Source organism: Hippoglossus hippoglossus, chromosome 9, assembly GCF_009819705.1.
Source record: "Hippoglossus hippoglossus isolate fHipHip1 chromosome 9, fHipHip1.pri, whole genome shotgun sequence".
Taxonomy (NCBI): domain Eukaryota; kingdom Metazoa; phylum Chordata; class Actinopteri; order Pleuronectiformes; family Pleuronectidae; genus Hippoglossus; species Hippoglossus hippoglossus.
Genome location: NC_047159.1, coordinates 17,265,891 through 17,282,512, shown reverse-complemented (window position 1 = coordinate 17,282,512; position 16,622 = coordinate 17,265,891). Strand labels below are relative to the sequence as shown.

Sequence of the window (16,622 nt, the reverse complement as noted above, 5' to 3'; positions counted from 1 at the left end):
TTGCAAGTCCTGACACTGTTGCATTGACCTCCCCCAGGATGCACCGATTACTGAAAAGCCCGAGAAGTTGTGACCGAGGTTTACTTTCACCTACTAAAAACTTAACATTGAATTGAAAAAGTATTTTTTTTAAATTTTATTTAGTGCCGTAGAACGTTTTCTGATTCATTTAATGTAATTTAACTTACAAGCAGTGATCTCCCCATCGCAGTGTCACAGTCTGACTGTCAGAAGTGGGAGACAAATCTATCCAGGAGCTCTTCAGAGACTCCAGCGCCTTGTGGTACTGCTTCGGGTCTCCAGCTCCCATCACATACACCCACTTTCCAAACACCTAAGCAAGTCAAGAATCCAATGTAACTTCAGTATTTTACTCACATCTCACTGTGCTTACTAATAATACACTTTCTATAATCATAAAATCAAACTGTCTTTGAGATAAATAAGATATATAAGCATGACTCACCAGTTTGGGGTCGTCCGGTATAAAAGGTTTGACCAGGTCCTTGCAGTCGGGTGCGAATGCAGCACAGAGGGAAGTGAGAGCCAAGAGCAACACAACACCACGAGCAGCCATGTTCAGACTGATGAGGATGAGAATCGCTGCAGAGGAAGAGCCTGCGACAGAAACCGTCTAACACCGATTCATTTTCCCCCGAGGGGCTTGAAAAAAATCTATATATGTATATGCTAATCTGGGGGAGGAGGGGGTTTGTACATGCCCAGCCATGCTGATCTCTTTTGTCCAGCACTGAATGGTCAGCCCAACAGTCCTCTGTTCCCCCTGGTCGATGGCCCTGAGTGAACTTGAGCAACGTGCCGAGACTCGTCTTGGACCCGGAGCAGCTTTTCATTGGCAGAAGGAAGGTTGTTTCCCAGTGGGGGCCGTGTGGACTCCTCTCAGCGACCTCTCACCCCCCCCCCCCCCCCCCCCCCCCCCCCCCCCCCTAATGGAGACGTTACCCGGCAACAGCCTTTGTTGAGGTTTGTGGGAAAAGCAGTGCAAAGAGCTGCACAAGTGAAAGTGAAGCGTATAATGCTGACATGGGTCAGCAGAGTGTCTGGCAACTCTGACTGTTATTTGAGAGAGGATGAGGAAATGTTGGTGCCGAGAAGCCAGTTGCTTTTTATTGAGCAGAATTAAACGGCTGGAACACAATGAGGGAGACTGAGAAGTGTTTTTTTATTTCAGCACACAACCAGTGGAAAACAGTGGAGGCATTAAAGGAGCTAAACTACATTCATGTCGCAACACAAGACTACGTCAGTGCACAAGCAGATCACAGCACACGAGTTAGTTCACGTTAGGCTGGACTTGTTTTAGGTGTTTGGAAGCTGTTCACTTGGCAGGAGGCTCAGCATCAGTCGGATCCTTCTCCGTGTTCTCGACGGCAGGTGAAGCAGTTTCCCTGTCGTCTGCACACAGATCTGAAATAACAGAGGAGCCATGAGCAGGGTTTGCTGTGATGATGGAGGTGTGGGTGGCAGGAAGACGCAGAGCTGAAATGACGACTGACCTGTGCCCACAAAGTGGTACTCTGGGAGGAAGTTCAGACACTTGGCCTGCTGCTTGAAGGTCTCGAGTTCGGACGCATCCAGAGTGCCGGTCCGTGCTTTAATAGAGGGGCCACAGAAACAAAACAGGAAGTGAGGAGGTGTGGGGGGGGGGGGGGGGGCCAGAGTCAAGAAGACAAAACCTTTTATTGACATAAAAACAAACATCAAATTTAAAGGTTCAGTGTGTAAGATTTAGGTGAAATGGATCTATTGGCAGAAATCGAAGATAAAATAATCCTAGTGATGTTTTCACAAGTGTGTTTCATCTAAATTGTACAAATTGTTGTTTTTTTATACCTTAGAATGGGACCTTTTATATTGAAATACTTCATATGTACATCAGGAGAGGGTCCTCTCTACGGAGGTCGCCATGTTTTTTACAGTATACAGTAGCCCAGGGTTCTCTTTCTTTGGAAGGGGAGGGTGAGGTGAGGGGGATTCAGCTGCAACGTGCAACTTCACCACTAGATGTCACTCATTTCTACACACTGAACCTTTAATACAAAGGAGTAAAAAGAGAAAAAGAAAAACTTACTGAAGAGAAAAAGGTATCGTCCCTTTGTCTTGCCGTCAGGGAGGAGGGTGGTGTCTTCAGACAGGAGGCAGTCGGCACACGTCTCATAGTACTTCCCATCATGATAGGACGTGTGACCATTGATGTTAACTGTGGAACAAAGATTCAGAGCAGCACAAAGTCAACCACTGTTCTTTTTTCATGTCGAGCTCAGGAAAATACATATAGATAGTATAAATACAGAAGATAATATCAGATAGTGATACATTTGGATGCTTGTGGGACTGTTTTTAATGAAATTCAGACATTTCTGATGCAAATCACCCACATAACATAACAGCACATAAAGAGAGGGATGGTGAGTCTGACACAAAAACACTGTGAATATTTCAAGATGCGTACAATTGGTGTGGCTGGTCATTCCAGAGATGGTGGCGTTGGCTACACCCTGCAGGCATTTATCATCATTTCTGTAATGAGAGAAAAAAGATCCACGTCATCTTCTCGATATCAACTATGAGCAGTGAGCTCCGGAGGACTTTGTGTGTCCCGTGCAGTGTCCTCACAGGCGGTCGGCCCAGTAGATGGTCATGACTCCGCTGTCGGAGGAAGCCGACAGTTCCACCCAGGAGCTGTTCACTGTCACCAAGTCGTTCTTCAGGCCGGGCTCGTCCCACGTCCCCACATAAAACACCCACTTCCCATAGATCTGCCACACACACGATATAATATGATAAGATATGAACAATACAGTTTAATATAACATAACATAACATTACATTACATCACATAACACAACATAATATAATATAATGTAATATAATGTTTACCCACTTAAAATGGACAAATATTTAAACACAGAATTGCACAACAACTATATCCACTGAGGAAGATCATGTATAATATGATCAAAAGCTCCACAACAAGCCTAATGGACCTTGTGATGAGAAACCTTAATCAAAGACTTAATTTATATTTTATCTTTTTTATTTTTTTATTTTCAAACTTGACAAATACCTATTATTGGTTTGTTATCTGCTATGAATTGCTACTAAATAAAAAATAGAGATTGCTTAAGGCACATAATACTCACGCAGCAATGTGAATGGACAGCTTATAATAATATACAGTATGCATGATATACTTTTCACAAATCTGTTTTCTATGTTTAATCTCATTGTAGAAACATAGAAAATGAAAAACAAAAACAAAACTCTACAAACATCAATAACCCGGAGGACTGCACTGCAGAGCCTCCTCACGGACGACACGCAGCTCATAACAAGCGACCAGCGTTACTCACAGGGCTGTGGCTGTCCAGGACCAGAGGCTTGACCAGCTCTTTGCAGTCGGTCGGTTCAGACGAGACACCCAGGGAGGCGAGAGCCAGCAGAGCCGCAACCAGCTGTGCAGCCATGGTTTGAGACAGCGGGCAGCCAGAGAGCATCAGCAGTGTCAGGGATCCTGCCAGCTACAGCCTCCTCACAGGGACCAGGGGAAGTGTTCTGTAACAGTGGGCTGGGCCACACACACGCACGCACACACACACACACACACACGCACACACACACACACACACACACACACACACACACACACACACGCACACACACTGCTAGTTTCAGCAGGGGCTTGTGTCCTATTTAGCCCTTTACATAACAGCCATCTGGCAGAGTCTGAATACCAAGACCCCTGCATCTTTCAATAGGCAATCACCCTCCTGCACAGAGTCACACACACACACACACACACACACACACACACACACACACACACACACACACACACACACACACACACACACACACAAACACACACACAGCGGACCAAAAAGACACACAGCAGAACGAACACTGAAACTTACTCCTCTCCCGTCACATTACAATTCACGTGCACTCTTACGCAACGTGGACTGCCTCCTTTGTTTGCTAGGAAAAGTTCAGGGACTTTTAGCCCACTGATGAAAGTCAATAATAGATCTTTTGTAAGAGTGTTTGCAAATCTAAACTGGAGAATAAATGACCAATGATGTTTTTTGACTGCAAACTGCATCGAGAGGTTTTGGTCAGGGAAAGAGGAGCAGTTTGGGTCGAGCGAAGATTGGAAAGCACATTTTCTCGTTTTTGTGGTGTGCGGATGTGATATGATAAAGATACAGCAGATGATAGACAGTCTTCTTTAAATAGATAATGTAAAGGGAGGTTATGTAAGTCATATATCAGTGGTGTTGACCCTGGGGTAAATAATAAAACGAGCCCCTTAAAGAATGAGAGCTGTGTGAATGTGGAACTTACACAAGACGAGGTTGTGCAACTCTTTTCTGGAACATAAGCATCAACATGTTCTTCTTCTTCTAGGAAAAATCTCCACATGGTGCGAAGCAACTTGAAGAAGGGCTGCGTTCAAATAAACCTTTCTCACAGCCGTGTTGAACTGTTGCTTGCTCCCCATCATTCAAGGGGAACTCTGACTAGTGGTAGTCGCCATGAAAAGACTCATGAATGAAAAAGTTATGAATCAGATAAAGCTCTGCTCAGTTTTTCCTTCTCTGACTCCCCTGACATTTTAGATTTGCTCGGTCATCCAAACTCTTTTGCAGAAATCACCGCAGGTGACCGAGTGGTGTCAGGGTCAGGAAGTAACCACACAGTTTGTATTCAATGCAAAATGGAAGTATCCAAACACACAGTCACTTCTTTTTGTCAAGCTTTTTATGCACAGATGAAAACAACATTTTTCCATCACGATTCATGAACCGTACAGTTAATGTGAAATCAGTCTCTTCATCTCATCTTTAATACAGAAAAGGTTTCTATATACTGTAAATAGTCTCGCCCCAGTGATAAAGACTTATGAGTGGTACAGATTCATCAAACAGATGTTCAGGATGGATTTGAGGTTCACAGCAGGTGACGACCGGCTCTTTTCAACATCTGTTTTTTCTAGTGTTCTTCCTCCTTTACGTCTGTGGCGGCCTCCTCCTCCTCGGGACACAGGTCTGAAACAGAGGTGGGAGGTGAAGTGAACAAGTGTCTCAGTATGTTACCCAGACTGGTGACTTCTGGCGGCTGCGACAGAGAAACTGCAGCATCTCACCTGTGGTCTCTCCAAAGTGGAATTCAGCCCGCAGGTTGAGGCATGCAGCTTGTTTCTTGAAAACATCAAGATCAGCATCGTCCAACTTCCCAGACTTTGCTGCAGGAGGGAGGGAGGGGGGGGGGGGGGGTTATAACATTATCTCAGTTTAGTAGTGAAAATAAAGTTGGTTGAGTGGAGAGCAGGTACAGAGATCAGTGAACTCACTGAAGAGGAAGAGGTGTCGGCCCTGTTTGGTTTCCCCGTTCTCCCTCCACACTATGGTGTCGGTCCACAGGATGCACCCAGCGCAGGTCTTCAGGTGCTTCCCAACATGCTCGTGAGTGTGGATGTTGAAATGAACTAATAATTTCACACAGAATAGAAGTAAGTGTTACAGCACATGTAATATGTCCTTGATAATAACGTACTCACATGTCACTTCGGAGTCATTTCTTAAGAAGGTGCCAGTAACATCTCCATGAATACATTTCCCATTCCTGTTAAAGAGAGTTAAACATGATCAGCAGAGAGGGGAATTGACCAAAGCTCACCTCATGCACTGGACACTTGCATTTAAAAGAATTTAAGGTATTAAAAATGAATTTTCACAAAGTTCAACATTTACACTCTGTCCATCCAGCGCAGGGTCATGTTGTCACTATCGGGTATGGGTGAGAGTTCAATCCGGGAGCTGTTGAAATCTTTAAGTCCCTTTAGAGACTCTTCATTGTCTGATGTTCCAACGTGGAAAATCCATTTTCCAGAAACCTGCAGGACAAAGATGTGCAAAAATAAAACCCATAATATTATCTAACCATCTAACTTTAAGGGATATAAAACACTTTAAACAGTGGCTTGACCTAAAACCTTCCAGATGTTTATGGCTCTCAAACCCCAGATGTTGGAATTTGGAGAACACACCCCAGCATGAACACAGCTCAGTAAAAAAAAAATATATATAATTGTTATCCTATGTTAGTGTTCATTCATGTAAAAGCACCAACACGCAAACTAGATAAATCCTGAGGACAATGGACGCACCTGGCCTCGTTCCTCCAGCGGTTTGAGCAGCTCTGCACATTCTGGGTCAGACGCAGTCGTCAGAGAGCAGAGAGCCAGCAGAGCTAAACAGAGGTGAGCAGACATGGTCAGCAGGCAAGTGGACACAGCAGCGAGTAGAGGACAGCTGGACTCCTGCAGGAGGGACTGGACGAGCAGAGGGGATCCTACATTAATATGGGAGAGAGAGAGAGAGAGAGAGAGAGAGAGGGGTTTAGGGTTATGTGTGTAAACTGCATCGTCATTGGACTTACTGTGATACGGTTTCTATATTGTGGGGTTGTTGAATATTTATGTCTTGATTGTGCTCCAGTTAAAGACTTTTGATTTATGTGTTTGGATCTTTTGTTGGACTTGTTGATGTTTTCCTTGTGGTTTCTTTTTGGATTTTTCTATATTTAGCTTCTGTTAAGTTACCTTTTGCCATTCCTTTTGTTTGGTGGCTCATTTCCTGTTTTATTTTGAAACCCACACCGTGTCTCAATGTTTCCTACTTCTTTCAATCTCTGCAGCCTAATGTATCGATTCAATTCAATTATATTTGTAAAGCGCCAAAGCACAACATACAGTATTTATGGCCCTTCACATAGTAACTCCCTCTCAAAAGGGGGGAGAGAGAGGGAGGAGAGAGAGACCAGAAACTTTTGTGTAACCATCATATTTAAGCTCAGTCAGACTGACTGTCATAGTGAAAATAAGAAGAATGACATTAAGTTAATGATGCTATTAATGATAGCAGCAGTGGAGAGATACCTGTAGAGATCGAGAGATTTATTGCATGATGGGAATTCCTATAGCAGCATAACCGAGGGATGGTTCATACCCGTGTCTCTTTGTCTTTCTCTTCATGGATTTCATGCCACAACCTTATTAGATGCACCAGTGTCTTGTTTACTTCTCTTTTTACACCCTCTGTTCCCCGTGGTGCGATGTCAACACCGCGGCTCCAAATGATGTCACCAGCCCAAGATGGCAGCGTCCATATCTGGAATATTTTCATTTTTCTACAGTGGGAGGCAGTGAAGATGCGTCGTCCATCTTTTTTTTTTACAATCTATGACCTTACACAGACACCAGGAGTCAGACAGATGAGTCTCAGCAACAGATCTTAATTGGCCAACACAGTCATTCAGTCGTGTTCATGCCGACACACACACAAAGTCCTCGAAAATGAAAAGCTGACACTTTGACTTAAGGGAAGAGAAGCTTTATACCAGCATATTCAAAACCCATGAAATACTTCTCTGTATTTACAAAAACACAATAATAAAGAATAAAAAAGAGAAAATGAACACATCACAAATGGAGTCCCACGTTTTGCCACAAAACAGAAAACATGATTCCATTTACAAATGCATCTCCTTGTACTCCCACTTATGGCTTCAATCTAACAACAACAACAACAGAAAAAAACAACATAACAATATTCTTTTAAAAAGGTCGCTGTTCAGTTGTGATGGTGCATCATCAGTCCATCGCTCCATTTCGCGATAACTCTCCGGATTTTTCTTTAAATAATAACAATAATATCAAATACACATACAAGACAGAGGAGCTACATTTGTGAGCTGTACACTTTGCAGTAGGGGAGGGTAAAGGGGAATGTTCACAGGCATATTGACCTTTTATACATGATACAATCCTGGGCAGTGAAAAAAGTTCAAAACGTTGATTAAAAACAAGCTTATTTTAGCTCTGTACCAACCATCCTCTCATATCCCTCTGAGATCACAGTTATTCCGGATGACACTAAAGTATGGGTGACCTAAGTGAAGCTTGTGTCTTATGGTTTAAAATCTTTACTGTTTATCTTTCGATTTCTCTCGTTTTAACATTTCTGTCCAGTAAACTGTGACGTAAACCGATAAATCATTTGGATCCAGAGGTCAAGAGAGGCCTCAGCAAACAAAAGCCTGACTAATGTTTCCCTATCTGTTCACCTTAGACTGTTACGTAAGACAAAAGAACTTGTTCATGTGGTTGTGCTGTGACCAGAAAAAAAAAGTCTGAGTTGCAACAAAGGCGGTCTGCTCAATGCTCAAAGATCACTTGCATAAAACAAACAAACAAACAAAAAAATAAATTAGAATTTTCCGTTTATCTGTTGTTCAAACCTTCTTCCTCTTTGCTGCACCTTGCAATTCAATGACAGTTGGCATTAGGGCTGATCTGGTTTGGTTTGAAGGGAGCTGAATGGTACTTGCAGAACTTTTGGATTCTGTCCAGTAGATCGACCTTTGATGTCAGCCGAAATATGGCGGGAATGGCTCTGATTTAATCTTATGGGGGCAACTGCGACAATCCCTAAAAGCGCTATTTTGCCACAACTAAAAGGCTAAAATTATGATTCTGGGTCTTTGCTAAGTGTCTGGCAACTTAAGAGATATTTCACTAATTACCTCCCAGAAAACGTTTTGGGCATTGAAGAAGTGCTTATCAAGTTTGGATGTGTGTATATTTTCTCTCTAGCTATGGCCGCAGGTGCTCAGTCCCCCGGCAGGGTCTCCCAAGCTGTACAGGTTGAAGGGTGGAGGCCAGACGAAAAGAGATCCACTGGTCCTCAAGGTGGGAGGAGCCAGTCCCGTAAAATAAGGAGCAATGTTACGGAAACAACGACAGAGGAAACTAATGGCAGAAAGGACTTTGTAACTTCTTTGTAATCCCTCAGGGGATTTGCTTCTGGTTTGACCAAAAGCTTTTTGGTTTGCTATATGTTAGCTAAGGTTATAAACTTGAACTAGACATTGCTATAATGCTATGACGGACATTACCAAGCCACTTCATGGACTTTACAGCGCTACTCCACTTTTGCTGTTGTTGCAATATGTTTTATCATCATTACTATAATTTACCATTCCGCCACAACTTGTGACAACAGTGGCTACAGCTCAAAAGTCACGTATTCTCACTTTAAGCCTTGAACAAAGCTCAGTTTTCTCTGTAGCTTTTCAATGCAGAAAGATATTTCAAGTTGTGAGGAGGCTTTTGTGTTATTTATGTTTTAAGTCTGAAAGTCACTGACATTGCCCTGCACTCATGTTCCTCATCAGGCCTTGGAAATGTAACAGAGGTGAGACAGAGGGAATGATTTTGCATTTTTCACATTTGTGGCGGAAATGTTTGTGATGGAAAATTTTAAAATAATCATGAAACCCATTGTATAAAACATAAAACACAATTTTAGAAAGCCCCAAAAGTTGACTTTACAAATATCTGCGTCGATTAAAATCGCATGTTAATATGATTGTGATGTCTCTCGATTCTCCTCCACCAAGGGATTTCTCAGGTAAAGACAAAAGATGTGGCAACAAGTTAGATTCCATTTTTACTGTCAATCCAAAAAGTGTCTGTATCTCTTTAAGTCCTTGGAAATTTAAACTTTAGCATAAATAGGATACTGGCCATTTTGTTTTTGAGCATGAACTCCATGACATGATGCAAAAGGCAGAAACACCTGTCTGTGACTGGAGTGAGTGTGCACAGTCACATCGTTTGCAAATATACAAAGAGTTCTCCTCCGGGGGTTTTCATCCGTTTGGTTCCTTTGTACAGTCTCATGGTTGCAGAGGAAGAACTGATGAATGTAGCAGAGTCACCACGTAGAACAGGGGGAGACCAAACAAGGGAGGAGGAGAGGTGAACAGAAACCAATGAAGGAATGGGGGAAGAGATGTAGGGTTGACGGGGGCGGAGAGGGACGGAGCCCAGGGGGGCAGCTGTCCTGACTGGGTCAGTGGTGGCGGTGGAGGAAGAGTCACTGGCCTAGATGACGTCACATCCAGTCTCTCTGCTTTTCACTGCACCAGCGCACTGAGCGAGTGATCGAGGCGCCGCCCAAACCTTCACACACTCATCGTCATGTTTGGAGAATACTGCGGAGACATAAGTCAAGTGTCACTGTGTGTGTGTGTGTGAGGGGGAGAGAAAAGCAGTTTTGTATTTGACAGTGATGTATACGTCTTAATTGCATTATAAAGTCCTATTGTAGTTTTTACAGCATTTTGCCACATCAACAGGTGACAGACGGGTGTAAACTAAATCAATAAAAAGGAGGTGCTTTTGCAATACTTGAAAGAAAACACCAAAAATGGTCTACACGGAAGCAAACTGGGGGAATAACGTCAGACGTAATGGCTTAGTGGACGTTATGATGTGAGTCATAATCAGATTATCCTCTGTAATATGTAAACAGGAATATGAATGGAATATTCTATTATCAATATAATATATAATAATCTTATTCTAAATAAGGTCAATAGTGGGAGTATTGGTGTCCAAGTAGACACAGTCACTGTTGTACACTAGTATCCTGGATTGGAAATCCCTCAAATGACATATTTCAGTCATTGTGGACACACCTCTCACATGTTAAAGGTACAGTTTAACGTTTTAGTTTTTGTCGAGAGTTAGATGAGATGATTGATATAACTCACATGTCTGTCCGCTAAATTTGAAGCTACAGGCAGCAGCTGCTCAGTGGTTAACATAAAGATCGGAAACTGCTCCACAGTTTAAATAAACAGGGATCTTTACTTCCTGCTCCGTGTTGAGGGAATGTCGCTTTAGGGAACTTCCCTCAGCAAAAATTCCTCCATATGGAAAATCCTGTTACGTCACAAACACAGATCTATCACTTCCTTCATACGTTACTGCAGTAACATAAACATCTCAGATAACTGTTACTGCTAATATGTTGATATATAAGGCTGAAATAAAATATTTATACTGAAACAAATTCTGGTATCATTACAAACAAATTCCATTGAAATGTACGTAATTTATGAATAGATATATTTAAATAAACATAACTCCTTATTACTGCTTTTAGTCTGGCGTAGTCCTCGAAACAACATGGAGGAGGCAGGATTTATGAGCTATACTGTAGCCAGCCACCAGGTGGTGACTGAGAAGTTTTGGCTTTACTTTTGGGGAGCTGTCATGTCGTCCATCTTTAAAAACAGTCATTATGCTAAGCTGAGCTGATTGGCTGCAGACTGTAGCTTCAAATTTACATGAAGATTTACTTTTTTTATTGTGTATTTCCCAGAATACCACCCACTCCTTTAAAAGCACTGCAATATTTTTCAATACAATTTTAGCTCAATTTGATGTGAGTTCTCTGCAGCACCACCCATCACCTCCCTCTGATCAATCCGAACAGTAGCTGACGACTGACTTACACTTTCATTCTGAAAAGGGTTGAGGAAGTTTCCTCCCATCTCTCCATCCTCCCTGGGGGTCCCCGGCTGGTTACTCATACTTAGGTTACCAGGCGAGTTCTTTACAAAGGTAATTCAGACGAAACTTAATGAGAATACTGTGCCTCAAAAACCACAAAAATCACAGTGCAATTTACAAAATGGAGGTTCAAAATAAGTGAAAAGCTTCTCTCACCTTAGGCAGACTGTCCATGTCACCTGACCCTGAGAGGGAACACGAGTCTCTTAATAATCCAAATCGTCATGATCATGTGAATGTGTTTTTTGTATAAAATAAATCTATATAAAACATAAATAAATAAATAGAAGCAGAGATTTGGGTGTCAGTGCAACACCTACAAGCAACTTGTTCCTGTTACCTAATGATCCGTTCATGTGATGAGGCTCCATTCCAGCCATTCCCCCTAATGGACCATCGCCACCTGCTCCCATAGGGAACTGAAGAAAACAAATAAACACGAGAGGCAGTGATATACCTGTAAGAAATGTGACCACAATATAAAGTAACAGTTCTAATATCCACCCCCACACACAGTGATATATTAAGGGTATGACTCACATTTGGTCGGTTTCCACCTGGAGGGACTGTGTTTATCAAAGTGTACATGTTGTCGCCAGAGTTGGTTGAATCTGATATAAGAGACGTAGGAACAATAAGATGATAGAGGAGCAAAACATTGTATATACACACTAATGCACTCGTGCATACACAGAGCTTACCTGCTGGACTTGGCATTATTGGGGTCCCAGGTGGCCCTCCGCCTCCTGGAGGTCCCTGAAATTACAGTTTTGTTTTCCATAAGATTCATTAATAAACTCATGAATAACAGCTTACATTCAGGGAAACGTAGTTTATAAACTCAAACACACAGCACATACCACATAACTTCCTGGAGATGCAGAAGAGTATGGGGTCTAGAAAAATGCAGAAGGATAAATCATTAAAGAAATGAAATAACTTTAAACTGAGGTGTCTTTGTTAGAGCACTTACCGAATTGGAGTTTGGAGGATTTGGCCAAGGTCTGCCCCCACCAGGTCCCCTGAACGAACACGCACGCACACACACAGACACACATGCACGCACACACACACTTAAGTTTTCTGCCTTTGGCAAGCTTCGTCGTTTCTAATTCATTTGGGCAGAGTTGGCAACAACAATGTCTCCCATTGCCAGAGAGAGGTGATGGGAACAACAACAACAAGAAGAAAACAGAAGCACATCAAAATAAGACAAAATGGCCTCTCAGCTCCAACAACCAAGATCATAGAGTAAAGACGAGTAAGGATGTTCGTTGTTCCTCATCTACTGCAGCTGAAATCCTTTTTCTTCACGAGTGTCTTTATACTATCTAAGAAAATCTAAAGCCATTTCATCAATTTATTTTATTTCATTTCTTTTTTTTGTTTAATTTATAATATGTTACTCATTTAACATGTTTTTTAATTCTTATACAGATCTATTTTTACTTTTTTGTTTACCCTCTTTAATCTCTTTACCTCTTTTCCTTTGCTCTTTTTAACTTATTTTGAATTGTGCTTTTTGACTTAAATTTGTCTTTGTTGTTTTAAATGTTTCTGTACAGCACTTTGAATCTACCTGTGTGAAATGTGTTTTATAAATAAAACTGTCTTGCGCCTGAGTGATATACATTGGGGGGTGGATCATTTAGATCTTAAGAGATAAATGCAGGAGAGAAGGGGAATTTGATGAAGCCTTGAGTTAGTTACTCTGTTTGCTCCACCCTCTCTCTTTCTATGGAGATGACATCGTGTGGATTCCACTCACATGTTCATGCCAGGCATCCCAGGACCAACCAGGGCGTTCAGTGGTGGTCTCATTCCACTTCCATAACTCTAAAACAAAACAAACAAATAAAAAGCCCATCTGTAGTTATGTGTGTATCTGAACCATGTGCTGTATATAAAGATGGACGACATGTCTCCACTTCCTCCCACGATCCAGAAATGATCACGTCACCCCATTTTTACATCTTCAATATAAATCATTCAAACCAGACTTACTGGAGAAATGAACACTTGAACTAACATCAGTGTGAACCACCGTAAATGACAGAAATCATCTTTATAAAAAAAGTATTTGACATGTATTTTGATTAAAAAATGTTGGTCATTGTTCGCTAACATGGAGGAGGCAGGGTTTATAACCTATACTGCAGCCAGCCACCAGGGGGGGATAACGTTGCTTTGGCTTCACTTTTGGGGAGCCGTCATGTCATCAATCTTAATAAACAGTGTGAGATCTGGACGGATTATCAGAAACAATTTTTGTAAATATCCCTGTGAATCATCATGTGGCTCCGTACCTGGGGCCCCAGCGGTACCATGCCTCTGGGTGGAGTCATCCGCTGCATCGGCCCTCCCATATTTGGATGTCCTGAAACACAGAACATCAACAGTCAGCAGCAACCACAACCAGCCATAAGTGTAGTCCAGGGTTCAGGACTATAAGCGTACCTTGCTGTCTTGAGGGGTCCATTCCACTGGGTAACATCGGCTGACTACCTGGGACTCCAAGTCCCTACAGAGGAAAGAGGGTCCTTCACCAACAATGTCATCACTTGTCACACATACTGACACTTTCTACAGTCTGCAGTTCTTTCTGCTGCCAGCAGGTGTCAGTGGGGCTCTTACCTGATTGGGTAATCTGAGGGGTGGTCTGGGCCCTCCGGGGTACCGAGGTGACATAAAAGGCTAGAAAAAAACATGCAGGAGTTATAAACACATCATGTGCAGGACATTCACTCAGGCTGGGGCATCACAAGGGTGCAGTGAAGGGAGTCGTGCCCATGTTAACACTATAACAACATCACATGTAGTTAAGACAGAGATTTTTAAGGGAAAATTTAAATATATACAATATAATAAAACCTAGAGTAAACACTACTAAACTTGGCAATAAATCCTGTGTCGCCAAACCACATAAACCCTTTTTATAAAACTTTCTTTCACAGAAGTTGTACAAACTGAGCACTACGGGGAGATTTCTCTCACTCTCCAAAAACAGGAAACCAACCAGAGCTACATGTTCTCTGTTGGGTTTGGGCTCATTTTCCTTCAGCAACAATCCCATGACAGGAGAGTGGGGACGACGACCGCATTTTCATTGGATAGCGTTTACTGTGTGTGGAAAAAGAGCGAGGGACTAAAGGACGAGGTTTGTTAATCATGATGCCAGCGTGTGCGTGTGTGTGTGTGTGTGTGTGTGTGTGTGTGTGTGTGTCTGTGTGTGTGTGTGTGTGTGTGTGTGTGTGTGTGTGTGTTAAGCATGTGGAACCTGGCAGCATGTGTGAGAAGCTCTTTTGCAGCTGTGAGTGTGTTTTCACTTGTTCTCGCCACAGACGGTAGCACTGCTGTAGCCATGTCTGCTGACTGATGCCACTGTGGTGAGAGGAGTCAGTCTTCAGTGTTGGAGAGGCAGTACTGCAGCTGGCCACTAGAGAGCAATGGTCCACCTGTTTTGATCGAGGTTGTCTCTTTAATAAACCCAACTTCTTATTCCCTGCTGTGCTGAAGATCCGTTAAAATGAAAACAGAAACGAGCAACAGACATATTCAACCTCACTTTATATGTAATATTTATGTAATTAATAATCATGATGATATATGAAAAACTTATATAAATAAGAACATGTCCAGTGTTAACAACCCCCCTCCTCCCCTTGCCCACTGTCAGCTGGGATTGGCTGCAGTGACCCTCAAAACGATAGGCAGTATAGCTAATGGGTGGATGGTTGGATGAATGGATGGAGGGATGCATGGATGAATGCAGGGATGGATGGAAGGATGGAGGATGGATGGAGGATGCAGGGATGGATGGAGGATGGATGGAGGATGCAGGGATGGATGGAGGATGCATAAAATGTCTCAGTACAGTTAATCACAAACTTCTGCTATAATGAATTAATTTCCTGGAACTTGAATGAAGAAACTGTTGCAACTGATTGGTTTTGACAGGACCTTGTTTTTCAATTGATCTACAGACAGAGATGGAAAACGCTGTTCAGACCCATTTCTCAGACTTTTTTGAAAGCGGAGCTGAGAAATGTGCACGAAGGTTATTGATCTGCATGTCAGACGTGAGCGTCAGACTTTCACAGATAATGACGGTCGATCAATGTGCAACTGGCAGAGCCTTTCTGACGGAGAACAGACATGATCTGGGACAAAGACACATGTGGATATTTCCCCCGGTCAGACTCTTTTCTCTCAGATTTGGGAAACACACTTAGGTGCACCTGAACACAGATACATTTTTTGAGTGAGGGAGTTTTTTGAGGAACAGTTCCCAAAGTTAAATACTCACATTTGATGAAAAAAAAGGAATAAGAAACATTTGTTCATATTAAGACGGATACCCTGAATAAACAATGGGCCATAGTTTACAAAGTGGCTCTTTTATTATTTACTTGTGTGTTCTGAAGAACCCAACAATTATCTCTCTCTCACTATGTGAGTGTGTGTTTATTTCCTTATCTTTGCGAGAACCATTTTGAGCATAAAACTTATGGAGTGAGGACATTTTGGGAAATTGGGGAAATTGGGGACATTTCAGTCGCTCCTCACTTTGTAATTGGACTATTTGAGGGTTCAGACTTGGTTTTAGGGTTAGGATTAGAATTATGTTCGGGTGAGATCTAGACAAAGGGTATAGGGGTTAGGCATTTAAGCATGATGGTTAAAGGAAACACATTTTGCCAATGTGTATTCTCACTCAGACGTAACTACAAGAATGTGAGTTTGTGTGTCTTTGTGTGTGTGTGTGTGTGTGTGCACCGTATACCTGGAAGAATCCTGGAGGGACTGGTCCCACTGGCATGCCCTCTCCTGGGGGAAGGCTACCGAGGACTGGGCTGGGAGCTGCTGCAGCGCTCTGAAGGCAGCAGACACACACAAACACACACACACACGTGACACTTACCATCACAATTCAAATAGGCCACTCTGCATTTAGGTAATTAAGTATTTTCATTTGATGCCACTTACATCACGATGCACAGTTAAGGATTAAACCACCCAACAGAGTATAAAACAGAATATTAAAGTCAACCGGCAGTAAAATGTTACTTATACATGAATACAGTAATCATAATCCAGTAATATCAATTAGTATTTCATAGTGGATATTTTCAGTATTTTGAGTGGCCTAGTTTTACTTGTGATACTTTGACTACAT

General features: G+C 42.3%; 3 protein-coding genes across 3 annotated transcripts in view; all 3 read right to left on the bottom strand.

Moving 5' to 3' along the window:
• Positions 1-1,163: 1,163 nt before the first annotated feature.
• Positions 1,164-3,631, bottom strand: LOC117767278. Its single transcript, XM_034594753.1, has 6 exons — positions 3,375-3,631; positions 2,638-2,780; positions 2,474-2,541; positions 2,093-2,221; positions 1,518-1,613; positions 1,164-1,428 (listed from the first exon to the last, which is right to left on the bottom strand). Exons 1-6 carry the CDS (start codon positions 3,516-3,518, stop codon positions 1,340-1,342), a joined length of 669 nt encoding a protein of 222 aa, XP_034450644.1. The 5' UTR covers positions 3,519-3,631; the 3' UTR covers positions 1,164-1,339.
• Positions 3,632-4,764: 1,133 nt separating this feature from the next.
• Positions 4,765-6,377, bottom strand: LOC117767279. The gene is made up of 7 exons (XM_034594754.1): positions 6,191-6,377; positions 5,775-5,917; positions 5,582-5,646; positions 5,375-5,509; positions 5,168-5,266; positions 4,923-5,069; positions 4,765-4,885 (listed from the first exon to the last, which is right to left on the bottom strand). Exons 1-6 carry the CDS (start codon positions 6,293-6,295, stop codon positions 5,014-5,016), a joined length of 603 nt encoding a protein of 200 aa, XP_034450645.1. The 5' UTR covers positions 6,296-6,377; the 3' UTR covers positions 4,765-4,885; positions 4,923-5,013.
• Positions 6,378-7,399: 1,022 nt separating this feature from the next.
• si:ch211-130m23.3 (uncharacterized protein LOC558547 homolog) overlaps positions 7,400-16,622 on the bottom strand; it is a 55,655-nt gene continuing 46,432 nt past the window's right edge. The window contains exons 5-17 of the mRNA XM_034594739.1: positions 16,230-16,319; positions 14,081-14,140; positions 13,904-13,967; positions 13,753-13,823; positions 13,215-13,282; positions 12,420-12,468; positions 12,307-12,342; positions 12,148-12,202; positions 11,987-12,057; positions 11,787-11,865; positions 11,603-11,631; positions 11,389-11,487; positions 7,400-10,080 (exon numbers count right to left, since the gene is read on the bottom strand). Coding sequence (XP_034450630.1) covers positions 10,051-10,080; positions 11,389-11,487; positions 11,603-11,631; positions 11,787-11,865; positions 11,987-12,057; positions 12,148-12,202; positions 12,307-12,342; positions 12,420-12,468; positions 13,215-13,282; positions 13,753-13,823; positions 13,904-13,967; positions 14,081-14,140; positions 16,230-16,319 — 801 coding nt within the window. The 3' untranslated portion in view covers positions 7,400-10,050. The remainder of the gene's footprint in view (positions 10,081-11,388; positions 11,488-11,602; positions 11,632-11,786; positions 11,866-11,986; positions 12,058-12,147; positions 12,203-12,306; positions 12,343-12,419; positions 12,469-13,214; positions 13,283-13,752; positions 13,824-13,903; positions 13,968-14,080; positions 14,141-16,229; positions 16,320-16,622) is intronic.

What these genes read in the sequence shown, in the direction of transcription:
- LOC117767278 (XM_034594753.1), bottom strand. Translation starts at nt 3,518, where the DNA reads ATGCTCTCTGGCTGCCCGCTGTCTCAAACCATGGCTGCACAGCTGGTT. An exon ending in AATGACCAGCCACACCAATT is followed by an intron (nt 2,222 to 2,473) that starts GTACGCATCTTG and finishes TTTGTTCCACAG; the next exon opens with TTAACATCAATGGTCACACG. An exon ending in GTACCACTTTGTGGGCACAG is followed by an intron (nt 1,429 to 1,517) that starts GTCAGTCGTCAT and finishes CTGTTATTTCAG; the next exon opens with ATCTGTGTGCAGACGACAGG.
- LOC117767279 (XM_034594754.1), bottom strand. Translation starts at nt 6,295, where the DNA reads ATGTCTGCTCACCTCTGTTTAGCTCTGCTGGCTCTCTGCTCTCTGACG. An exon ending in AAATGACTCCGAAGTGACAT is followed by an intron (nt 5,510 to 5,581) that starts GTGAGTACGTTA and finishes TGAAATTATTAG; the next exon opens with TTCATTTCAACATCCACACT. An exon ending in CCACTTTGGAGAGACCACAG is followed by an intron (nt 5,070 to 5,167) that starts GTGAGATGCTGC and finishes CCTCTGTTTCAG; the next exon opens with ACCTGTGTCCCGAGGAGGAG.